This window comes from Xenia sp. Carnegie-2017, unplaced genomic scaffold (genome assembly GCF_021976095.1).
Source record: "Xenia sp. Carnegie-2017 unplaced genomic scaffold, XeniaSp_v1 HiC_scaffold_13, whole genome shotgun sequence".
Lineage (NCBI taxonomy): Eukaryota > Metazoa > Cnidaria > Anthozoa > Malacalcyonacea > Xeniidae > Xenia > Xenia sp. Carnegie-2017.
The window spans coordinates 5,446,604-5,470,691 of record NW_025813436.1 but is presented as its reverse complement, the minus strand read 5'-3'; the positions used below and the strand labels follow the sequence as shown (position 1 = coordinate 5,470,691).

Here is a 24,088-nt window from a genome sequence, read left to right as displayed (position 1 = left end):
CTGCTATAATTATGTAGCCATTTCCGATACCCCATTGTGAACTTCAAAAACTCTTTTTTACATTTCGCAGGTTTCGTGGCACGCCTTCACTCAAACACCATTTCATTTAAAAGAGTCTTTGCTTGTTGTCAGGGGCGCGGAACGGCTTTTCGCGATTGCTTAGCAATTCTCTTCGATACTTCGTTTGAAGAGGAAATTTCATTAAATTTGCCCATATTATCAAACACAAACATGCTTGCTCGTGATAATTTTTGGGTATCTTTTTCCAAACAATCCGACATGCCAATGCATAATTTATATGCATAAAAAATTGCTAACCTGTTATGCTTATGAAATGCGGAGGGCTCTCATGCTAGCTTTGAACCGCTTACGTTTAACTTGAGCACTTAACGAGCACTAAGTTAATCCTGAAGTTCACTTTTATGACTAATTACTCGCTTTAAGTAGCAATTGAAAGCTGTTCAACTGGTGATAACATTTTATTTATCAAATTGACTGGTCTTTCAAGCTGCCGTGTTTTTGAAGTATTATGTACTTTTTTATTAACAGGAACTTTTGCCAATCATGCTATTTTTGAAAAATCGTTGAAGCAATGCCTTTGTTTATATCCTGTCCTTATCTTATTTACGACCATCTGCTACACAAGCTTTCGTGATATTTTCATTAACTTCTTAAAAAACCATTGTTTAGTCGCTGACGAGCAAAAAGTATTCGCTTAGTAGAAGTAAGAAAATAAACTGCCTATGCCTCCGTTTAATTGGTTTTTATTTTCCACAGCCAAAGAAAATTTATTATTCAAAACCATCATCACTTTTTGCAAACGTTCAAACATAAGACAGCTCTACAGTCGTTGTCGTGTCTAGTTTAAGATACGTAGTTGTAGATACGTCTTTGCTCTAAATAGTCGATTAGAAACGGTTGATAACTGTTCAAAGATATAAAATTTCCATGACTGTTTGCACAGCAACAATTTATTTGTCACTAAAGAATAGTGTGCTACCTCGTAGTGCCTCGACAATAATGCAAGCATGTCTGTACATGGCTGGATTTTGTTTTAGTTTTGATTAGGGAAAAAAACGACTGATACATTGACTTATCGTGTGCCGCAAGGACCATCGTGACATCGTCACTATGACATAAGAATAAAGAGATCAAGTACATAGATTTCTTTTGTACCATCCTTACTATGACATAAGAACCAGGAGATCAAGTTCATTGATTGCACTTAGTTGAAGGACTGGTTTCTAAGACTAGTCGAACCTTGACATCACTAGTAATCGATTGACAACTGATATTCCTGGAAACCTTTTTTTGATTTCCGTGAGAAATATTGAAATTTTATTCAGATGGCACCCACAATTATGCTTATTTAAACATTTCTTTGTCCATTAGTGGAAATATTGCATTCCTCTCAGTAAAAATAGCATTGACAAAAGTTGCTACAAGTGATATTGTTGCAACCTTAATCGTGACAATAATAGTAATATGACATTTAAAAATTTTCTCATTGGGCTATGAGTGTGATGTAAAAAAACTATTTAGCAATGGTAAAAACCAAGATGAAAATTTTGGATAAAAGCAGTTGGCACATTGCGTAAGTGATGTGGGTTTAATAACTGCTGAAAAGAAGCATCAAAAAAAGACTTGTTCACATTCAGTTTAATAGTTCATATTCTGTCAGGGCTTTGGCTAATTCTCGTCTCGCTCTGATAACCTGTTTTTCCTGCTTCCGAATGTCTGCCTTGGTAATTTTTATAGTTTTTATGTTGGAGTTTACATGAATGCCATCAACTTTAGGAGAGCTGTTTTCCATGTAACCTCTTGACATTTTTAGTGTCTTTACTATTGAAAGTAATAAGCTATGAAATTCACTACCATTGACAGCAATTGCATCAAAATCCATGAGCTCATTTCTACTGCTCAAGATGTGCAATTGTTTTTCCCAATACAGTTGCCTTGGTGACACAAGTCCAACCATAGTTGTGTTGGTAAATGAATTGAGATCTGATTCGTTGGCATGGCAACTGTTACAGTTACTTTTCACTAAACCATTGGCAGTTGACTCATCATTTTCTGCACCCGTACCGCATTCCAATATTTCATTTTCAAATGTTGGCTTCTTGCGTTTCCTTGTTGTGATTTTCTCAACAAACGTCCCGTGTCGATAATCAAACTTGCTCAAGTCTTTTATCTCACCATAGGACTGCAAAAGGAGCTTTTCAATCTCTGGCTTTGAGCGTACTTTCTTTCCAGTGGGGCTATAATACGCAAAACAAGTCAGCACTATCAAAACATGAATCCACCAACCAAAAGTCTCTAAAACAATGACTCGGGCGTGCTGACATTCAACATGCTAGACAACTTAATTGTTTTCATTCAAATATGAGATCATATTCCGATCATAAACATGGTTTTGTAAGTACTCTGTTATCTTCACTAGTTTGTGTCTTGCTAAGTGTATTCAACGAAGAGTGATAAGTCATAATTCATAAGTCATTTCACAGCATTACTGTTTACTGACGTCTGACGATACCTGAAGTAATACACGTCATTTTTCCCCGCCGAGGTGCCCGTTTTTCGTGTTACTATGACTCTTGTCCAGCCTGGCAAAGCTTCGCAAGGTATTTTCACTTTTTCTTCTTCCGAACACTTTTTTTCAATTGAAATTTCGCCATCTTTTTCAACATCTTCCGACTTTTCTATTTTAGTTTCGGCTTCCATGTTGATGTGCAAGAGAAGGAAGTCTGGGACCGAATATTGAATAATGACGTCCCTTTGTGTAGAAATAACTTATTTATAATTCACCTCATATAATAATGTTTATTTATGTTCTTATCTTTCAACTAGGCATTAGGAAATACAACTAAAATGTCACCAATGTCGTACATATGCCGTTTACTTTTCATACTGTGTCACAACAATACATTGGTTTATTAAGAGGAATGAATTAGTCAATAGTCACAAAGTAAATTTTGAAATTATAAAGTAAAACTTCTAAGGTCAAGCAATATCACTATCAATTTCCATTGTCAATGCCTAATGCCTTTAGTTTAAGGTATTCATATTCCTCAATTGCATCTGCTAATCTTTTTCGAATGTACTGCACACGCTCTTCTTGGCGACGAATGTCTGATTCACAAACCTTGAAAGGAGCACAAAGTGGCTGAGACACATTCAACCAAACACAAGGGTTCTTTTCAAATGCCTTCAGTGACATATTTTGTCCAGAAATATTTTTCTTATTTGCATACAGGTCGGTAGCTAATGTACCCACCAGTGAGTTCCATTCCTGTTTGGGTCCCACTGGTCGAAACAAGTTAGGCAGTTCATAATCATCAAGCCTGTTGTCATTTTCATCCACAACATGTACATCTTGTAAACGTTTCTCCCAGAATAGCGACCGTGGTTGCTGATCATTGTGTTTTGTGTCAAATTTCTTATCAACACCGGAAACATAAATGGGCGAATTGTTCACCACACTCACTGGTTGCCGGGTGAATTTAATGGCTGTTTGACGCAGTGGGACTTTAGTCAGAGCCACACCAACACCAACAAAATCCCTAGTAAACACATCTGTCTTTCTCTTTCGAGTGCTGTTCCTTGAAATTCCGCTCGACATGGTTCCAGTTCGAAAGTCAAAGTTTCTTAAATCGCATTTGCCTTTCAGAAAATCTTGAATCTGAGGCTTTGAACGGAATTTCTTTCCACATGGACTGAAAAAAAAACAAGAAAGGTGAATACTCTGCCTACAACTGCAGTGCGGATTGTGTCATTTTACTCATTTATAAGAAAGCCGTTTAGGAACAAAGCAGTATATTGTATTTATGCCCATTTTCAACTGGTTTAAACCCAAATTAACCTTCCTATAAATGATTCATCTAACCAAAGTAAAATGCGTGTATCATACCTATAATAGTATATATCAACTCGGCCTGCCGAATCACCCGTTTTTCTTATTACCACCTCTCTGCTCCAGCCGTGTGGAAGACCTTCACATTCAGTACGATAGCGCTCCTTACCATCTCCTTTTCTATCGCGATGCTCCCGCTCCATTGTTTCGAGGTCTTTTGGTCGAAGTGATCATTCAAAAATAGTGAATACAGTAATTACAAATCACATACGCAACCATGGTGTTGTAATCATTGAGTTCTATAAGACCTGGAGGGGAAACGTAAACAAAATTACTATAAATTATCAGCGCGCGGCCGCGTGGTCAAAAACATGGCGGATTTTGGTTGTCAAAGTCAGCGAAAGCGGGCTCATAAAATGAAATTTTTCGCCCACCCGGATTTGACAACCACAATAGCGATTATATAAAATATCAATGCCAAACACAAAACTTAGAAATTTTATCTTTAAACCTTGTTGCAAACTTGCTTGGTAGACGGATGCTGAAGTAATGCCAGAAAAGGAAACATTTCATGATACCGGTAAGCAACGTAAGATTGTTTACCATTTAAAGTGTTCAGTGTTTTGTTTTAAGTCAATACTTGAAGTGTGATTGTATATATTTTGTGAATGTTTTTACTCCTAAGTTATAATTTAAGTTATGTTTATCCATTGTTATTTGTTCTTTACTTAATCGCTTGCTAGACGAGGCAAAGCAACCAGTTCTTATCGAGATATGCATATCTTAAAACTCCTTGTTTCAACTGAGTTGAAATGGAGGATTTTTCATGATATTTTTCTGAAAATATGAAGCAAATATTAAGGACAGAGCTGTATTGAAATCAAATGCAGTGCAAGATTAATTAATGAGCTCTTTGGTACATGTCGTACAATAAAAATACCTGTATTAAACAGCTAGCCTGGACAATTTGACAGATTATGGACAATCATGATGATGGTGTGTAATGGTTTGCTTTATGCTAAAAGTTTTATGAATGCCATCTGGTGTTTCTGTAAATGAATTGTTTGTTACACAGTGTAGTAAACAGGTTAGTACATCAAAATCAAGATAAAACTACTTTGTTCAATAATGTGCCAAATTTTGCTCCTACCTTGAAATATTTGCTCAAGCAAAGCTTATCATGACATGCATGAAACATTAAATACAGTACTGCATCATCTGACAAAGTCCATATGTTTTCAATTCCAGGTGATTAAAATTCACATAAGATGCATTGGTTGCAATGAAGTTGAATGTGGAAGAAGCAAAATTGATGGCAAAGAACTTTTATGTCTTTTGAAGAATTACGATATCATTTAAAAGAATAAGAGTAGCAATCTAGTAAAAGAAGCCACATCTGTCTTCAACATGAGACTTTTCCAATTATGTATAGTTACTTTGTACAAAATACTATTTTAGATAAACTTGATTTTTAAGTCATTCACTGATATTTTACCAAAAGACAAAAGAAATTCAAAGGCATAATGTAAAATTCAAAATTTGTCAAGTTGTTTGAACCTAGAAAAAATTAGTATAGGTAACTGTAATTTGTAAGGACACAAGAGAAAAGTAGTGCAAGAAGGTTAGCATTTTGAGAATTAATAAGTTCTTGACATACATTACACAAGGCCATAATATTATAAATAATGTCTGTATAATAACAATTATACAACATGCTAAATATCTTCACCTACATTATAATTATTTAAACAGGTTTGCCTTCATGCAGCAATAAGAAAAGTGTTATGTCAGAGAAACCAATGCACTTTAATTTAAAAATTATTTTCAATGGGAAATTAATGTAGTTCTGTTCAATAGTAGATCCATGGTTGTCAATGACAATCCAGTTTCTAATATCTTGGCTCAAAACAGAACCAGCAACATGATTATAGAATTTCTGAATTTCGTTCTTTTGCTCCTAGTTCGAGATATTTTCTTCATAAGTTCTCAGTAGATTTATCAGAATATCATAATACCTTATAAGACACCCAGAATCAATCCTACCAAAAAAAACTCAAAAAAAATACATACCTACTTATAATATATTTCCAGTCGACTTAAGTCGTAGGGGTAAGCTAACTTTTTCTAACTCCTTTTTGGACATTTTAACTAATATTTACCCATCTATTCAAGAAAGACAGTTGCACGAAGCTGTAAAAAATAGTCAAAAACACAAGTATTGCGCATGGGATTATGCATTAAAGCTTAACGACACATTGACAGTGTAAAGAATGCCGTTTGATATTTATTTCTAACATAGCTAAAGCATTATTTGACAACATATACGTTATTTTACAGTAGATTTACCTCATTTAAATGTGTGTGTCTATTTCACAAAAACCTGAAGCATTATTTTCAATATTTTATGCTTACGGTATCGTGGTTGTTTTCGCTGGTTGTCATTGATATAAGCAGTAATGGAGTTCCGGATTCGGGAGGGAGCGAATGTTAAAAATTTTTCTCAAAGTGGAAGTTTTGACAACCAAAATCCGCCATTACCGCCATGTTTTTGACCACGGGGTCCAGGCCCCTTTGCCCCTCCAGGTCTTATAGAGCTCAATGGTTGTAATCAATGGATCGACTGCGCGTTTCTCTGTGGCCTGGGTCTAGCTTTTTTATTTTGTTTTATGCTTATTTTAGGCCACAACATGATTAATTTTGAAATAAATCGTTCATACAATTTCATTATAAGATAAAAGATTAAACTAGTTGTTCATTCTCCGTTATTCTCTTTACGTGTCTATAAAATACTACCCCCAGTGCCCTGTCATTTACGTATGTTAATTAATGACAATCGTCTACTTCATGTAAACCATATTTTGTTGAGCGCAAAAATATCTCAAACATGGCTACAATAAATGTTTCGCATTTTTTCAATTTTTATTTCTTCACGAAGACTTTAGGAGATATACTCATTAGCTGTGTTATGTGAATTTCATGTATTAAAGAAAATGGCTGCGTTATTGTCCAACCGGAAAACTGTGTGGTTTTCATCCAGTGTACCTCGGGCTAAAGTCAATGAATGGGGTATGGCATGGACTTTGGACTTGTCATAGTATGGATATATGAAGACAAAGTTACTTAATTTTATTAATTTTTATGCATCAATGCCAGTGAATGCATTTTATGTCAGTTATTATAACTTATTGTAGCGTGTTGTTTTTCAACTTAAATGTAGATGGTGATGTTGTTGACAATCCATTTGAGGCCCAGTATTTATTTGCAGATAATGAGGATGCTTCTGATGTTGAAAAGTATGAAAAAAACTTTTGCATGCCTCCACTTGATGTTTTATTGCATATCCTGTGACATGCTTCCATTTACACCATAACAGGATCTTCACATCCAAAGAATTCCTCACTGGAAAATTGACCATATTTCACTGGAGTTTACTCGATCATTTTGGTTCACCCAAACACTTTTCTTGCAAAGACTTGAAAAATCTTGTGATTTTTCCCTGGAAAGAACTAGAAGGTATGAAAAAAGGAGGAAAATTATTATGTTATTGACATCTACAGCAGATATTCAACTGGAAACTTTGCATGTGTGATGTTAGTACCTGTACAGCTGCTTGGTACCTACTCACTACCATTGCAGTTTTTTTGTGAAACAGTTATTTGGATCCAAAGACCATTTTAAATCAGACTAGTATTGCATTTGGAAAGAGAATAATTTCATTAATATGAAAATTGTTGTGTTTGGACAAATCAACCAATGTAGTATCTGGTATTTTTTGTGCTAAACTTGCCAAATAGTTCAAAAATGTACAAATACAAAATTCTGAGCATGACAAGGCTTGACCTCAAGTGTCCTTTGTACAACAAGAAAAAAATTGTTTGCTATTTTGCGAACAAACTTTGCAATTTCATTTTCCTGATTTCCTATCTGTTCCAATTTTGACAGATTAAGTTTTCTCAACCAAAACCAGTGCTGATTGGCCTTTACATTCTTGATTTATCTCAATTATTGTAGATCTTGGCATGGCAGCGAACCAGCCTGAACAAACAAATGAGTTCTCTGATTGCGATATGGATGATGGTGATTTTTCAGAAGCGAATGAAAACCAACAGAAAGAACATGGAAAAGATGTGGAAGTTCTTGTAAAAAATGACTGCGTGTCAAGTGAACGCCATGTTAAAAGAGTAGATGGTTCGTGTGCTTGGAAAAGGCTCGACGATGGATTAAGAAAGCTTGAACATGATCGGCATACTGGTTACGAGAGAAAATCGAAGAAATCGTGCAAAGGGAAGAACGATGGTGATGGTGTTGGTGTTGCCAATGGCAACGATAAGAGATTTAATGAGGAAAGCCATGCTTTGATTGGAGAATCAGGGAAGTGCAAAGAAAAGAACAATGGGGACAGTGTTGACGACAAAAACCAGAATGAAAAGTGTTCTGATGAGGAAAGCCATGCTTTGATTGGAGAATCAGGAAAGTGCAAAGAAAAGAACAACGGGGACAGTGTTGACCACACAAACAAGAACGAAAAATGTTCTGATGAGGAAAGCCATGCTTTGATTGGAGAATCAGGAAAGTGCGAAGAAAAGAACAATGGGGACAGTGTTGACCACAAAAACAAGAACGAAAAATGTTCTGATGAGGAAAGCCATGCTTTGATTGGACAATCAGGAAAGTGCAAAGAAAAGAACAAAGTGGACACTTTTGAAGACACGAACGACAGCAAAAAGAGTTCTGATGAAAGCACGGATGCAAACTCAGTGCAGAAGAAAAAGCACGGATCAAATCAAGAATTGAGGAGATACGAGCTGCATCGTCACAGGAAACGTAAGAGCTTACAATTTAAAGTGCTGCGAAGACGGGATTGTGCCATTTCAAGCTCCGAAGAGGATAAAGAACCACGAAAAGAGAGAAAGAGTAAAGCAAAGAAAAAACAACCTCTATTGCAAAGCAATCATCGTAATGGGTGTCATAATTCAACAGACGTTTACCCATCGACAACTGACGTCACCTCTCCAAACCAAAGTTCTCCGACGAAGGGGAAGAAAAACAACAATCGTACCTGTAATATATTCTGCAACAGCTTAAATTTCGGTAGGTGTCTCTTAAATAATCGAGTCTTTCAGAATATCATTTAATACACTATATGTTCGTCTATTGAACAGATATAACCCATCTGGATGACGTCATTGTACCACGTGTTGAGTTGGTAGATTTCATACCGTGTATGGATGGTTGTTATGTAACCAAGAAGCCGCTAAAACGTCAATAAAGATAAGTTGCACGATGTGGCTGTATTCAGAGTTGTTATACGCTCTGTAGTTTCTGTGAAGTTATGTTTTATACATGGATATTGGTTCTTTATGCTTAATGCATCAGTTGTAGGAAAAGACCGAACGGTTCTGGAGCCGGTTGCACGAAACCCTGATTGCGTTATCCATTGGATGATAAATTTTCAAACTTGTGAAAAAGATGGTTGTATTTTCTTTACGATAATGAAACCTCTAGAACTAATGTTGTTATTCATTCTTTGTCCAGTTCAAATCGTAGATTTTTCTCTTTTAAGCGATTTTTGAAGCATTTAAAATATTGCTATCTAGTGGATAGCGCTATTCGGCTTTTGTGCAACCCGCCCCCTGTTGTTTAATATTCTCAATCAAATTAAATCTCATCGTTTGTATTATATTCGGTTTGTAAAAAAGCGACATTACGTGTTCCCCTATAGAACTTGAAGAATAAGACTTCGTTCCCACCCAAGGTTGCTTCCTTTTTTCATGATAATATAAGTAGCTAGCTTTTGGGAGTAGATATCATTTACAACTTATGTTGTGTGAAAAACAGCTCAATACTCTCATGCTATCATCAAGAAGAAAGGCTTTTCATCTTCTTAAAATCATGCCCTAACTAGCTCCCTCCTTTCATATATACTGTCTACCCCCCCTCCAAACATTCCGTTTGGAGGTTTGAAATATGGATGAGCGTCGTCCATGACGCTGGCAAATTCTTACAGCAGTATTTCATACACAGTCTGAATTACTTAAAACAAAATTTTTACACGCAGGTGCACAGTTTTCGTGACCATTTTCCCGAAAATATGGGAATTAATTATTTGATGTGTTTTTTTAACGTTATCAGCCTGATAAGTGATAACTCACTCATCAATAGACAATTTATTTTTGATGACAGTTGTTGTTCGTGCGCGTTTGCATTGCAAGTAGTTGGTTTTGAAAGTTGTCAAAAAAGTAGAATAGCAAGGCAACGGAACGTAATCTCATACAACGAATTGAGTCCATTCTTAGAATTCTCCATGTTGAGTTGCCGGAATCAGTTAGGAAAAGCATTCTTGTGTTATTCATTTGAAAAATACTAAGATAAGTTGCCCCTTAACAATAGCTGCACGGCATTGCAAGATTTAAAAATTACTTCCGATGATCACGCGTAGTACTTGTCGAAACGTTTAGAACAAATTACGTTTACTTTTTACGGAGTGTCAATTGTTTTGTGTTTTACTAAAGTTACACGATTTCACCACAAAAATGTGCGTTGAGTTTTGTTCTAGGAAGAAACCCTTGCTGTTGATGGGTAAGGTGGAATCAATTGACATAAAGAAACTTTGCATTATTTAAGTCCTTACAAAATTCAATCCATTCTGCACCACTTCTGCACCCATGGCACCCATTGAGTTCTTTTATAACTCAATGTGAGACCTTACCACCCTCACCCATTGCCCTCACCTCAATACCTGACGTCATAATGTAATGGGAACTACCGCTGAATGAGCCTGCAAGACAAAACATGGTGGATGAAAATGAAAAAAAAGATAAGGTTAGTGTGATGCATTGAGTTCCTAAACGAAGGTGTATCGTCTCTGTTCTCTCGGTATTTAATATTGATTAATATCTATCTCTATGCAGTCCCAGGAAAATGCGCTAAAGTCGCAGAAACAAGTACTAATCCTTTTTTATTTTCATGTTGTTAAAGTAAAGTTACAAAGTATTATCTCGTTGGAAAAAACGGCTGTTATTTTTTAGATTGAAACAGCGGTCAAATTTTTGAACAACCCGCGAGTGAGGGAGACACCACTAAGCCAACGAAAGGCATTTCTTGTCAAAAAAGGTACGTTAATCAACAGTTTATAAGAACATGTGAACATGAACGTTTTATGAATTTTTTTATCTTCTTTCTTCTGTGACGTGATTTTCCAGGCTTAACTGATGATGAAATCCAAAAAGCCATTGAAATTTCAGGAAAAGAAGAGATAGCTATTCCTCAAAAGTGCGGGTGATTTTTAATTTCATTTTGAGTGTAATTTGTTGCTTATCCTGTTTTTTCTTGTTATTTATATGACTTGTTCTTGATTTTCTCGGAAGTGCTGCTCAAGTGTATGCTCACTATCCAGGTAATTAGATAGTGGTGAAAAAATTTTCTTTTTCTTTCAATCATGGAAAATATCAATCCAAAGGTGCAAATGGACACAAATGCCCGAAATATGTTACGTTTTTTGTTTTTTGCTTAACAACTTTGTTGAAACTTGCAACTTGACAAGTCTTGGGGGTGTAATTTCTCTTCTTTGCTGTCTGGTGTGCTAAAATATGATTGTCTTCATCTAACCTGTTTATGCAAGCTCAAAAATTCATTGTCTTGGTCAAGACATTGCATTTAAGATCAATTCTGTCTGGGCATATTTGGTTGACTTATTTATGGTTTATCAAGTCATGTTTCTTCCAAAAATACAACCTCGGTTTTGTAACATAACAATATTGGATTTAATGAGTGGATGGATGGTCTGTGCCTTGTGTTAATTACTTCATTTCGACCTTTAGTTCAACCTCCACCCAATTCATTGAGATTGCGTGATTTTTTCTGGGTTGCTCTTCTTGGCGGAGGTGTGGGTTATCTTCTTGCTCATTTGGTCAAGGTATTTTCAAATCATACTTTCCATTCATTACCAAGCATTGGGATATGGTTAGCATACAATCCAAATTTATGTTTCATGGAAATCACTAGCTAAGTAATTAATGTGATAAAATTAGTTTATATCAGAATATATGTTCTAACGAACACAAATATAGACAACTTGCCTTATTTACATTTTGCTGGCAGGCAGATTTGGTCAAGTAGTTTAGAACAACACAGCAACAACAGTCAACCTCTCTTGGGATTAATCTTCCCGCCAGCAAAACGTAAACAGGGCAAGTCATCTATATAGACATATTTTCAACAATAGTTGAAATTTTCAACTCAAGATTTGAGATTAACAGACACTGTGCAAGTATCATTTTGGACTTCATACAAACTCATCGGAAATAGGTCTATTTTTCAAAGTATGTTTTCTACTTTATTTGTCCATTTTGTTGATTATTCAAGATATTTTTTTATTTTGCAGAAGTATCTTCTCCCATTCATTATAAGTGAAACTAATGAGAGTGACGAGAAAATTGATCTACTACAGACCTCAGTGCATGAACTCAAAGAAAACCTAAGCCAAACAGGTGATAAGCAACTCTTATTTTTGCCTATTTAAAGGCTTACTATTTTCTAACATGATGTAACCAGTGATATGAAGGCGATGGGTATAACGAGAGATATGGCGAGAGATAGAGACGTTTGGCATAGAAAAATTCATGGACCGGTCAACCCCCCTGGCGGGGATTAATACTGGCCGGTATACAAATGTTGTTTGTTTGTTTGTTTCTTTGTAATCAGCCAGGTGCCACAAGTGCAAGGACTAGTGCCTACTCCTACCATGCATGGCCACTTTAACCATACATGCTCACTTTAACCATACATGGTTACTTTGACTCTTCATGGTCACTTTAACCATACATGCTCACTTTAACCATACATCGTCACCTTAACCATACATGGTCACTTTAACCATACATGATCACTTTAACCATACATGATCACTTTAACCATACATGATCACTTTAACCATACATGGTCACTTTGACTCTTCATGGTCACTTTAACCATACATGCTCACTTTAACCATACATCGTCACCTTAACCATACATGGTCACTTTAACCATACATGATCACTTTAACCATACATGATCACTTTAACCATACATGATCACTTTAACCATACATGCTCACTTTAACCATACATGCTCACTTTAACCATACATGGTCACTTTAACCATACATGATCACTTTAACCATACATGATCACTTTAATCATACATGGTCACTTTAACCATACATGATCACTTTAACCATACATGGTCACTTTAACCATACATGGTCTTTTTCACCATTCATGGTCTCTAGACATACATGGTCACTGTAACAGTACACAGTCACTACCATGCATCAAATTCTAAGTTATCTAAGTCTCTGAATATTACTGTAGAAAGAAACGATAGTTGGACCGGTAATCTTAGCAAGATATTAAATGCATATTAAAATAAGTTTTAGTTCGAAGTTCGCACTGTGGTAACGAAGTTTTTAAAAGCGATTTTAGATTGCGGGTGATGTGTTTTAGCTCTTGGTATCATAAACGGACCCCAGGACGCAGAGTAGGTACTTACTTCTCAGTGTGTTTGATCTATTGCAGTCAACAGTATACAAGGGACTTTGGAAACGGTTCAGAAAATGCTTCAAGAGCAGCAACAGAAAGTGCAATCACTGTCTCTTAATTTTTCTACTTCACAAGTGCGTATTTCAATGATCGAAAATCGATTCAATTGACGTTTCTGTTATGCATGCATTTTACTTATTTCAACTTGCTAGGCTTGTCTGTCTCAAAGTATGACAGAAAGTTACTCGTTGACCGAGATCAAATCTGAGCTGTCCTCATTGAAAGGCCTTCTGTTGAACAGGTTGAAGATTAAATTATTGAAGATCTTGACCTCTTTCACATTGACTCTCGGCAAATGAATCTTAAAATATTCATTTGAATAATCTATCATGTTCCAACACGTTTTTCGCAGACGTCAATTTCCATCGCCTGTTGTGCAGTCATCGCCGTTTCCCAGTATCCCGGCTTGGCAGAGAAACGATCCTCAAGTCTCTAGCGAGTCTGGCTCTGGTAGTATACTAATGTTATTTGCTAAACTAAAAAGATCCAATACGTGCTATGATTGGTCAAAACCCGTGCTTGGACAGAACATGAAATTGTCCAATGCAAATTTATTTCGTCTGCAGTACTAAAGTATTGACATTATTTCCAATCGTTTTCTCACTTTATTTTTGATTTATTGTAACTTTACTTTAAGACGCAATTACGCGAGGGAAAGAGCAAAACTCAGGTATATTGGAAATACCTAGTGCCCAGTCTTTTAGTGCAAACTCGATTGGTGGCAGTTGCGAGAAGACGGAGGATGAACTGCCTGATAAAAGCATCTCGACGATGTCATCCGAAATCGGATCCTCGGAAATCACCGATGCGAGTGATGTAAAGGAAAGGCTCTCTGATTCATATATTAAAATACAAACATAAATATAGTTCTATCTTGAGTAATTTATTAAGGTGCAAATACATAAATTCAACATCATTGTTAACTTGCAACTGGGGGATGATGAAAAAGATACGGGATTTAAACGATTTTTTCAAAAGGGCAATGAAATTGGAGAGTTGGGAAATTCAATATTGTTCTAAGTACTCTTATGTACTCTGCGAAAGTTTGATAATTAAATCTTTTGATTGGTCGGTTTGAATGAGAAGAGTCGACTGATTTCCACTGAAAATGTGTTCGATTTGTGGGGGGTCGGTGACTATTTTCATTTCTTACCATATTTATCCATAATTCAATGGTATTCATCCGACTTCGCTGATCGTCGTGGACCTTCCATGAGGTAGGTCCATGGTTCAACCTTCTCGAGAAGATTGGACTTTGATCCCTGACCCTGAAAACTTTTTGTATTGCGTAATAATTCGACAATGCGATTTGTCACAATGCGCATGCTCAACAATCATAAACAAGTCTGTTTTATTCTTTGTTGTACATCATTGTACAGATTACAGAATCCTTTTCCAGGAATTAAAGCACAACTTTGAGTTTCTATCGTCTGTTTTTTATGATAAATGTAAAGACTTACAGTGTTTCTCTATCCATCTGAAGTAAAAAGGTATGATATGGCCTATAAATTTCCTTTAAAATTGTCGTTTCTTTCACGTTAAAATGGTGCTCTTATGTCGGTGTTTGCGAATTAACGAATTGTTAGTAAACAAACTGAAAAGTTTATTCGTTTCCGGTCACCGAAGTTCTCGTTTTTAGTGGATTTTCAAATTTCAAGTATTAATACCGGGTTCAAAAGCAAACAAAATCCCGATCAGAAAGTTCTCAGTTAGGTCTGTAGATAGTTACATAATGCATGCGTTGACGCCAGTTAGTAAATTTCAGACTTAATTTAATTACTTTTAGTTTTCCTGCCGCTAAACTCACGATTTAAGAAGTCAGGAAAAGACTACTGTAAATTGTGCACTGCATGGTGAAGGGATAACACGATCGAAGGTGAGTTTTTCCTTTCAAATTGGCGTCAGACAATTTACCCCGGGGTCATAAGCCAGGACTTCCAGTGAGAGGACAAATATATTTGTCCTCCAGTTTAAACCGTCTTAATACGTTTTTCAATTTACTATTGGCGTATCTCTAGTAGACTGTTCACATAGAATGCACATTTGATAAGAATGTTTCTTTTAGTGACTTGACATTTTTCGGTGCTATGAACAAGGTCAACTTGTATCGTCACTTTCTACTTTCAAGTGTCAAGGAAAATGTTTTCAGATGCGAAGGTTAGTAAGTGTGTAGGCCATTAACATTATTAAAGTTATGAATATATTCTGTATCAAATGTTGACATGTCATGCTTGGATTGTGGGAAATCACATAATTGTAGTTTGCCTTTGAAAATGAAATAGCTCATTCTCATTTTTAACAACTGTTTCCTTCAAGAAACAGGAAAATTTTACAGCTGAACTTTGACAATATGTCTTGTTGATGTTTCATAGTGTTTGCCTTGTGTGTACACCTTAAATAGGAGCAATAAAATGTTTCTTGTAAGGTTTTTGTCTTTCCAATCCGTTGCTCTCAAGATCATTGAAGAAAACACAAATAAATGCATTGAATTTAAAATGTAATCTTCATGCAAGTAATGTTTACCTTGATGAGAAGAACAACACCCCTGATAAGGATGGCCCTACGGAAGGCAAGGAAAGCAAGGCTGGTCCTGCAGAAGGCAAAGAAAGCCAGGGTGAAGACAAATCACTTGATAAAGGTGGCAGGAAAGGAGGAAATGGAGGAAGTTATCTTCGATGCCCGAAGTGTGGTAGTCCTTGTACACATGTGGAGACATTTGTGTGTAAGTGATATGTTTCTTTTTTTGACATCAGCCAAAAAAATTAATTCTCACATATATTTGAGAGTTGCTGTAGCCAATCCGTCTCATTTATTACTCATCTACACAACCAATACAGCTACCATTGAATGGAGTACCTAGAGTAGCCTAAAGTAAATAGTCTTGAATACTAAATTATGTATGTAGTATCTATCCAGTAGGGTGGGAAGAACTCAAGCTGAGCTTATGTAACAACAAAATGTGCTTTTCAGGCTCTTACAACTGTGTGAGAAAATTTTTTTTGCCTTTTTTTGTTCCTTAGTCTGTTGAAAATACTTATTTTGTTATGCAACACTGAGGTGAAATTTGTTTTCTTTCAGCATCAACACGGTTTGTCAAGTGTGATAAATGTCATCATTTTTTTGTTGTGTTGTCCGAGCTTGACACAAGAAAGTCATTTAAATCCAACACGAAAAATCAGACAGACAATGCTGAACAGGCCATTGAAGTACCTAACAAGAAATTACCTCCACCCAGAAAGGTTTGTTTCATGTCAACATGTTGGTGTTGTAGAAGTGTTATAGCAACATGTTGGTGTTGTGGAAGTGTTATGGCAACATGTTGGTGTTATAGCAACATGTTGATGTTATGTCAACATGTTGATGTTATGTCAACATGTTGATGTTATGTCAACATGTTTATGTCATGTCAACATGTTGATGTTATGGCAACATGTTTATGTTATGTCAACATGTTTATGTTATGTCAACATGTTTATGTTATGTCAACATGTTTATGTTATGTCAACATGTTTATGTTATGTCAACATGTTTATGTTATGTCAACATGTTTATGTTATGTCAACATGTTTATGTCATGTCAACATGTTGATGTTATGGCAACATGTTTATGTTATGTCAACATGTTTATGTTATGTCAACATGTTTATGTCATGTCAACATGTTGATGTTATGGCAACATGTTTATGTTATGTCAACATGTTTATGTCATGTCAACATGTTTATGTTATGGCAACATGTTTATGTTATGGCAACATGTTTATGTTATGTCAACATGTTTATGTTATGTCAACATGTTTATGTTATGGCAACATGTTTATGTTATGTCAACATGTTTATGTCATGTCAACATGTTGATGTTATGGCATGTTTATGTTATGTCAACATGTTTATGTTATGTCAACATGTTTATGTCATGTCAACATGTTGATGTTATGGCAACATGTTTATGTTATGTCAACATGTTTATGTCATGTCAACATGTTTATGTTATGGCAACATGTTTATGTTATGGCAACATGTTTATGTTATGTCAACATGTTTATGTTATGTCAACATGTTTATGTTATGTCAACATGTTTATGTTATGGCAACATGTTTATGTTATGTCAACATGTTTATGTTATGTCAACATGTTTATGTTATGTCAACATGTTGGTGTTGTGGAAGTGTTATGGCAACATGTTGATGTTATGTCAATATGTTGGTGTTGTGGCAACATGTTGTCGTTAAGATTTGTGTGTTTTATATTTTCAATCATAAGTCAGAGGTTTTCATTGCATTTTATTTTTAGATCTTTGATTTTCTCAACAATTACGTAATTGGTCAAGAACAGGCCAAGAAAGTTCTTTCAGTTGCTGTCTACAACCATTACAAGAGACTTAAAGTCAATATCCCCGAAGAAACTTCAACACAGACTTCTCAGAACCCGTCACAAAGACCTTCAGTCATAGCACCTCCTCCTATTTCAGCAAACCCTCCCAGAGGTTCGTGTTGTATTTTTAAATCTTTCTTACTTTTGTTATCAAGTGGACGTCTTTCTTTAAGTTTTCATTGACTTATGTTGGGTTTGATACAATGTTGCTCAATGATAATTTTTACGAAGTACGCAGCTTGTTTGCGCGAATGCGTAATCAAACTCGTTACCTTAATGACCCGTTACCCTCGTACCTGGGACAGGTTGCACGAAGCAAGGATAGCGTTATCCATTGTATAGCAATTTTTTCAAACGCTTAAAAAACTTCATAAAAAGGAAAAGTATAAGGTTTGAACTGAACAATCACCGAGATGAAATATTTCTTCTAAAGATTACAAAGTTTCTTTGTCGTAACGAAAATATAAACACCTTTTAAAAAATTTACCATCTAATTGATAACGCTATCCAAGCTTCGTGCAACCGACCCTGTTGTGTATTTACAATATGTAAGTAAAAGCAAAGTACCCAATACACTATCACTAACCCTAATCCTAATCCTAACCCTAACCTTAATCCTAACCCTAACCCAATACACTATCATAGGTACGTATTACACCGTACACATAAATAAAATCGCTCCAATGTAAACGGTGGAAAACAAGACAAGAAGTGGTTATTTAGACTATACCTTGACATAGGTTCTATTAAAAATATTTTCATTTGCTATGAGAATCCATGAATGTTCACCGCATGAAACACGAATCAAAATTAAGTGTTAGTTAATGGAGAAATGAAATAAACATCTGAAGCATTCGTCGTTGATTCAAATTACGATTCAAAAGACAGCGGGGTTTTTGGAAACCTTTCACTATCCTTGGATCTCTAGTTTAGCTTTTCTGGTGTGGTCTTGATAGAGCTTTCTCGCCGAGAGAAGTTTCCTGATGAAATATTTGAGACTAACGTTGCTGGTCTTGATAGAGCTTTCTCGCCAGCCACGAGAGGAAGTTTCCCGATGAAATATTCGAAACTAACTCTTCTAGCCACGAGAGGAAGTTTCCTGATGAAATATTTGAAACTAACGTTGCTGGTCTTGATAGAGCTTTGATATGAAATATTCGAAACTAACGTTTCACCAGTATTTTTTCAATCACATTTTTGATCGCAGAGTTTATGAACTTGAAGTATTATTTTCCGTCGACTGAGGAACGAAAAAGATGTAAAATGTTTTCTCGCACACCCTTGGGAGTCCGATTGTGAATCCGTGTGACGGGTGGTGTAGGTTATATTTAGCACATTTTGTTGTTGCATCCGCACAACTTGACTAGAGTAGGATGGAACACTATAGAGATATGTATATGATTAGTAACTAAGACTGTTGAGTTTATGCTGCTACTGTTAGGGGCAGGGCTGCCCAGCAAATGTAATGGTAGCTATATTAACTGTTTTTATGAATGTAATAAATGTCAAGCTGGTGGCGGATTGACTGCAGCAGCTCCCAGTTGTGTGAGAATATTATTTTTTAATGCTACGGTATAGATCTTCCTGCCAATGTCACACGGGATCTTTCACAAGAAATGAAAATCGAAGCATTGTGCATCAAAATTGTCCCAGGGATTGAAAATCGTGTATCGAAATTATCCCGGGGAATTTCCTCCGTGTAATTCTTCAAATGTTTGCAATATTGAATTTCTTGAAATAAACTCTGTTTATCTACGCTAAGAAGGTATTAGTACCTTTACGCTGTTTGATCTTCCCTTTTAGAACTTTTACAAATGGCCATCAATTTGCATCACAACTCACCGTTGGGTGCAAACAAAGTAGAGTCCACTCAAAAGACAGCGACGTCGGATTCGTTTGTACATGGCAGTGAAGCACTGGATAGCAAGAGCGATAAAGTAAAACTAGACAAGAGCAACATTCTCATGCTCGGACCAACCGGTTCAGGTAAAGTGATTCCTTTTTGATTTGTCTTTTTATATGCTTGTATTTGTACATAAAGACGCCCTTAGTGGAAATCAACTTCGGTTGACGAGGCCAGCGTCTTAAAATAAAGATATTCCATTCGTTCGTTCGTTCGTTCGTTCGTTCGTTCATTCGTTCATTCGTTCGTTCATTCCTTCATTCATTCGTTCATTCGTTCGTTCATTCTTTCATTCTTTCATTCATTCATTCATCATCTTGGACCAATCTGTTTTATGTGTTTATTTTGCTCAAGTTAACTGTCACTCTTGGATTTATTTAGGCAAAACCTTGCTAGCTCAGACCATTGCAAGATGTCTAGATGTGCCTTTTGCTATCTGTGACTGCACAACTCTAACACAGGCTGGATATGTTGGTGAAGACATCGAATCTGTTATCGCCAAACTTCTCCAGGAAGCTAATTATAACGTTGATAAAGCTCAACAAGGTGATTATCGAATTAACTTTTCATGATGATGGCCCTGGGTCTATTGAAAAGACGAAGTTGCTTCTTTCGATTATGTCTTATTGAGTCATGCACTTAGCGAGGACGAAACATAAGAAATCATTGTACTTGATCTCTTTATTCTTATGTCATAGTGACGATGGTACATAAGAAATCATTGTATTTGATCTCTTTATTCTTATGTCATAGTGACGATGGTGCATAAGAAATCGTTGTACTTGATCTCTTTATTCTCATGTCATAGTGACGATGGTACATAAGAAGTATACCACTTCATAATTGTCTCTATTTTTGACAGGTATCGTATTTTTGGATGAAGTGGACAAGATAAGCTCTGTTCCAGGATTTCATCAGCTTCGCGATGTTGGTGGAGAAGGCGTACAACAGGTTTTTAAAAACGGAATAGTGATATTGAATGATATTGTGGAACGACGATACGAAGCAATATATACCTAAAACGATCATTAAATTTTACGTACAGGGCCTGTTGAAGATCCTCGAAGGCACCACAGTGAACGTTCCCGAAAAAAACTCCCGCAAAATGCGCGGTGAGACTATAGCTGTCGATACGACGAACATCTTATTTATCGCTTCAGGAGCTTTTAATGGCCTCGATAAGATCGTGAGCAGAAGAAAACAAGATAAGGTGACACGATTATGAACAGACTTCTAAGTATTTCAAATATGTTTTTCAACGGCCGTCCTTGAATGCAAGATGATATATTTTTTAAGGGAATTCTTTTCTCGTAAAACAGAGACTTTGTCGTTGTGACAAATTTAAAAATTGTCTTAAACAGAGTAAATACCATGATGAATGGTCGAATACTAACGTAGTAGTTCTTAAAAGAACTGTTTAAGTCAGAAAATTAAACCAACATTTCTAAAAGAACTGTTTTTTAAGTAGTACTACTATGAGTAGTCTGCCGAAATGCATAATGTCTTTTTAGCTTAAAAACATTTATTTTAGAACTGTTGGTTTAGTGTTCTGGCTTAAGCAGTTCTTTTAGAATTGTTGGTTTAGTGTTCTGGCTTAAACAGTTCTTTTAAGAACTATTACGTTAGTATTTGACCATTCACCATGGTATTTACTCTGTTTAAGGCAATTTTTGAATTTTTTTTTTAAGTGCATATTTCTTGATACATTGTTTCTCGGTTGAAAAAGGCAACTGAAAATAAACCCTAAATTCTAACAAATTAAAAGACGAAACGATTTCTCTTTATTTTAGGTGATGGGATTTCAAATGCGGCCGGTGAATGATAAACATAAAAATGGTAGTAATACAGTTGATATTTTCAACTATAAGATCAGTACCGAAAGTGAAAGCGCCGAAAAAGACTCCCTGCTCAAAGATGTCGAAGCGGGTGATTTGATAAAGTTTGGCATGATTCCGGAATTCGTTGGACGCATGCCGATTACTGTTAGTCTCCAGTCTCTCACACAAGACATGCTTGTGAGGATACTACAAGAGCCAAGGAACGCTTTGGTTCCACAATTTCGCACGCTCTTCGATATGGACAAGGTCAGGTGTTTGCCTACAGGCTTCGGTTGCCTGCAAAAAAATAAGTGGTTATCAATTTGCATCTTCTCTTTGATTAGGTTGAGTTGGAGTTCACTCCGGATGCACTTGGACTGCTCGTCAAGCCTTGGAGAGAAACACCGGGGCCCGTGGTCTCAGATCTATTTTGGTAAAGTTGACATTGATTACGATACTTCAATATGTGTTTGCATCATACCGATCCACCTTTTGTGTCGCGTTGTCAATGATGCTTTAAAAAAATTGATTTATTGTTAACAGTTTTCAAAATGAACGTTGTAAGAAACTGCAACAACGAGAAACGTTTTAGTTCATATCTTATTCGACAGCTTGATGACATGTGTAGGGAATAAGCACGTTCTTAAAATGTCGAGTACATTGACAGGATTTGTCTTTAAAGCGACAATATACAGGGTGTATGGAAAAAGAAAACCTTTAGACATTGTTATAGTTTTGATGTCTATCTTAATTGTACAATATCGTCAGCTACGTGCATATATTACATATCTTTGTTTCGAGCACCAAATGTTTCTGCTCTTAGAAATTTGACATATATAACTGCAAAAATGTATAATAATGCACCAGTGAGATTCGCATATTAATCTGGGGCCAGTTGCACGAAGCTTGGATAGAGTTATCCATTGGATTGTAAAATTTTCAAACTTGTGTTTATATTTTCGTTACGACAAAGAAGTCTTGTAATCTTAGAAGCAATATTTTATTTCAGTTATTGCACAGCTCAAAAATTATATTTTTCCTTTTTAAGAAGTTTTTCAACCGTTCAAAAAAATTTGCTATACAGTTTTTTAGCGCTATCCAGGCTTCGTGCAACCGGCCCCAGTAATTGAAATTTTCAAAACAGATTGATTTGTATGGTCTACTTTTTTCGATAGTCCATGTAGAATACTTAAGGTATGGCCGTTAAAAGGTCTATAACTAGGGGGTGTATGCATGCATTCAATCCATAGAAAATAATGGATTTCAAAGAACTCATTAGGCATTCATGCATGTATGAATATGAGCCATCTACCCAATTATGAATCTCCTTGATTTAAACTATCGTTTGAATGATTCCTTCAGGAAAAGTTGTTGCTCGAGCCGATGTTTGACGTTCCAGAGTCTGAGATCAATCACGTTTGCATAAATGATGAAGTCGTAAAGGGAGAAAGAACCGCCATCTACAGGACATTGGAAAAAAATATCGAAGACGATAACGTAGCTGCTGTTGAGGACGACGCGGACTCGTACAAGAAAGATGCAACGTCTAGCGCTTGAATCTTTGGTTTATCTTTTTGGAATATGGTGTCCTACTTTGTGTCTGGGTCTTGTTGGGTTGCATTGCAATGAATGATAGGTTTTAAGTGAAAGTTTTTTTTAATTGCAAATTTTTATCCTACTCGTGTGTCGTTTTTTACCTCTCACAAATCACCAATGTTAAATTCGAACTATTAATTAAATGAATGAAAGTATTGAAGATATAATTTTCCGTATGTTTTGATGCTGTGCTGCATTTATTCTAATAAACGTCCTCCACCCGATGAATGCCATATTCCTACAAATCCCCCTACCCAATGCCCTGAGATTTTTTTGATTAGTTCCTCTCCAATAAACGCCTCTTTCTTATAAAAACCTCTCTTTTGTGATATACTTCCCGCGCTACATTGAAAATAAAACGTCAATGTAAACACTTTTCGACTCGCTTTGGAATTTTTTACTTTTTGTTTCAAATTTATATCGAACATTCTTTCCCCCTTTCAAACCGAATTTTTATATTAATGCCAGGGTGTTTGTTAGAGTAAATGCTGTATATAACATCGTACGAAAATTTGTACGCTGTGCGTACACAAGGGTAGCGTATATATCATTTTAAAACATAGGAACGTATGTAACCATGTCTAGCTAAAAATTGTTTCATCTTGTAAAAATATGAGTTGGTCATTAATTCATTTCTCCCGACTAAATGTCAAACTTTCGACTCATTTTTTTACGAACGAAGAATGCATGGGAAATCTTATCACGAAAAACGACTTGAATAACCGTGCTGGCTTCTTCCATGCCTGACATTTTGTCCTACTCTACCTGTAATCTATATACTATGTAAATTTGAATCGATTATGGGCGTGGAGATTGACGTTTTATGTTAAGTTTGGTAAAATTAAAAATGTTGTATTTAATGGTGTACACTTTTCGTTTCATCTGAAAGTTTGCTGTTGAAAAGAGCTTTGTACATGAAACCAAAGATTTTTGGTAAGACCACTGTTGCCCGACTGGTCTTCATCATTT

At 35.9% G+C, this 24,088-nt stretch overlaps 5 protein-coding genes and 1 long non-coding RNA gene across 11 annotated transcripts; 4 read left to right on the top strand and 2 right to left on the bottom strand.

Moving 5' to 3' along the window:
- Positions 1–1,294: 1,294 nt before the first annotated feature.
- LOC124457356 (methyl-CpG-binding domain protein 2-like) lies at positions 1,295–2,722 on the bottom strand. Its single transcript, XM_047007627.1, has 2 exons — positions 2,534–2,722; positions 1,295–2,258 (listed from the first exon to the last, which is right to left on the bottom strand). The coding sequence occupies exons 1-2, from the start codon at positions 2,719–2,721 to the stop codon at positions 1,655–1,657; spliced, it is 792 nt and encodes a 263-aa protein (XP_046863583.1). The 5' UTR covers position 2,722; the 3' UTR covers positions 1,295–1,654.
- Positions 2,472–3,008, top strand: LOC124457368. Its single transcript, XR_006952548.1, has 2 exons — positions 2,472–2,621; positions 2,709–3,008. It is a non-coding gene; the product is annotated as an uncharacterized LOC124457368 (long non-coding RNA).
- Positions 2,775–4,169, bottom strand: LOC124457348 (methyl-CpG-binding domain protein 2-like). The gene is made up of 2 exons (XM_047007617.1): positions 3,908–4,169; positions 2,775–3,713 (listed from the first exon to the last, which is right to left on the bottom strand). Exons 1-2 carry the CDS (start codon positions 4,051–4,053, stop codon positions 3,017–3,019), a joined length of 843 nt encoding a protein of 280 aa, XP_046863573.1. The 5' UTR covers positions 4,054–4,169; the 3' UTR covers positions 2,775–3,016.
- A 2,549-nt stretch (positions 4,170–6,718) lies between these two features.
- LOC124448762 lies at positions 6,719–9,685 on the top strand. 3 transcript variants are annotated; one of them, XM_046999729.1, is made up of 5 exons: positions 6,719–6,916; positions 7,068–7,143; positions 7,224–7,363; positions 7,862–8,941; positions 9,013–9,685. In XM_046999729.1, exons 1-5 carry the CDS (start codon positions 6,841–6,843, stop codon positions 9,117–9,119), a joined length of 1,479 nt encoding a protein of 492 aa, XP_046855685.1. In that variant the 5' UTR covers positions 6,719–6,840; the 3' UTR covers positions 9,120–9,685. The 3 variants fall into 3 exon arrangements, with proteins under 3 accessions (XP_046855685.1, XP_046855700.1, XP_046855693.1); XM_046999744.1 differs by having other exon boundaries at positions 6,725–6,916; positions 7,116–7,143; XM_046999737.1 differs by having other exon boundaries at positions 6,884–6,944.
- A 320-nt stretch (positions 9,686–10,005) lies between these two features.
- Positions 10,006–14,540, top strand: LOC124448781 (peroxisomal membrane protein PEX14-like). 4 transcript variants are annotated; one of them, XM_046999753.1, is made up of 11 exons: positions 10,006–10,672; positions 10,762–10,794; positions 10,879–10,963; positions 11,053–11,128; positions 11,218–11,246; positions 11,671–11,765; positions 12,234–12,339; positions 13,408–13,505; positions 13,584–13,672; positions 13,784–13,881; positions 14,069–14,540. In XM_046999753.1, exons 1-11 carry the CDS (start codon positions 10,643–10,645, stop codon positions 14,290–14,292), a joined length of 963 nt encoding a protein of 320 aa, XP_046855709.1. In that variant the 5' UTR covers positions 10,006–10,642; the 3' UTR covers positions 14,293–14,540. The 4 variants fall into 4 exon arrangements, with proteins under 4 accessions (XP_046855709.1, XP_046855717.1, XP_046855728.1 ...); XM_046999761.1 differs by having other exon boundaries at positions 10,007–10,672; positions 11,053–11,122; positions 11,215–11,246; XM_046999766.1 differs by having other exon boundaries at positions 10,009–10,672; positions 11,053–11,122.
- Positions 14,541–14,664: 124 nt separating this feature from the next.
- LOC124448752 (ATP-dependent Clp protease ATP-binding subunit clpX-like, mitochondrial) lies at positions 14,665–23,979 on the top strand. Its single transcript, XM_046999719.1, is given in 14 exon segments — positions 14,665–14,921; positions 15,218–15,307; positions 15,497–15,588; positions 15,857–16,153; positions 16,510–16,670; positions 17,723–17,915; positions 19,607–19,789; positions 20,088–20,252; positions 20,569–20,657; positions 20,752–20,916; positions 21,497–21,790; positions 21,868–21,895; positions 21,898–21,956; positions 22,886–23,979. Coding segments are annotated over 12 exon segments (1,899 nt in total). The 5' UTR covers positions 14,665–14,921; positions 15,218–15,307; positions 15,497–15,518; the 3' UTR covers positions 23,081–23,979.
- The last annotated feature ends 109 nt before the right edge of the window (positions 23,980–24,088 follow it).

Coding starts and splice junctions, on each gene's coding strand:
- LOC124457356 (XM_047007627.1), bottom strand. CDS start 2,721: ATGGAAGCCGAAACTAAAATAGAAAAGTCGGAAGATGTTGAAAAAGAT. Junction 2,259..2,533: donor AATGACGTGTATTACTTCAG/GTATCGTCAGAC, acceptor TGCGTATTATAG/CCCCACTGGAAAGAAAGTAC.
- LOC124457348 (XM_047007617.1), bottom strand. CDS start 4,053: ATGGAGCGGGAGCATCGCGATAGAAAAGGAGATGGTAAGGAGCGCTAT. Junction 3,714..3,907: donor GTTGATATATACTATTATAG/GTATGATACACG, acceptor TTTTTTTTTCAG/TCCATGTGGAAAGAAATTCC.
- LOC124448762 (XM_046999729.1), top strand. CDS start 6,841: ATGGCTGCGTTATTGTCCAACCGGAAAACTGTGTGGTTTTCATCCAGT. Junction 7,144..7,223: donor GATGCTTCTGATGTTGAAAA/GTATGAAAAAAA, acceptor ACACCATAACAG/GATCTTCACATCCAAAGAAT. Junction 8,942..9,012: donor CTGCAACAGCTTAAATTTCG/GTAGGTGTCTCT, acceptor TCTATTGAACAG/ATATAACCCATCTGGATGAC.
- LOC124448781 (XM_046999753.1), top strand. CDS start 10,643: ATGGTGGATGAAAATGAAAAAAAAGATAAG. Junction 10,673..10,761: donor AAAATGAAAAAAAAGATAAG/GTTAGTGTGATG, acceptor ATCTCTATGCAG/TCCCAGGAAAATGCGCTAAA. Junction 11,766..12,233: donor TTCTTGCTCATTTGGTCAAG/GTATTTTCAAAT, acceptor TTTATTTTGCAG/AAGTATCTTCTCCCATTCAT.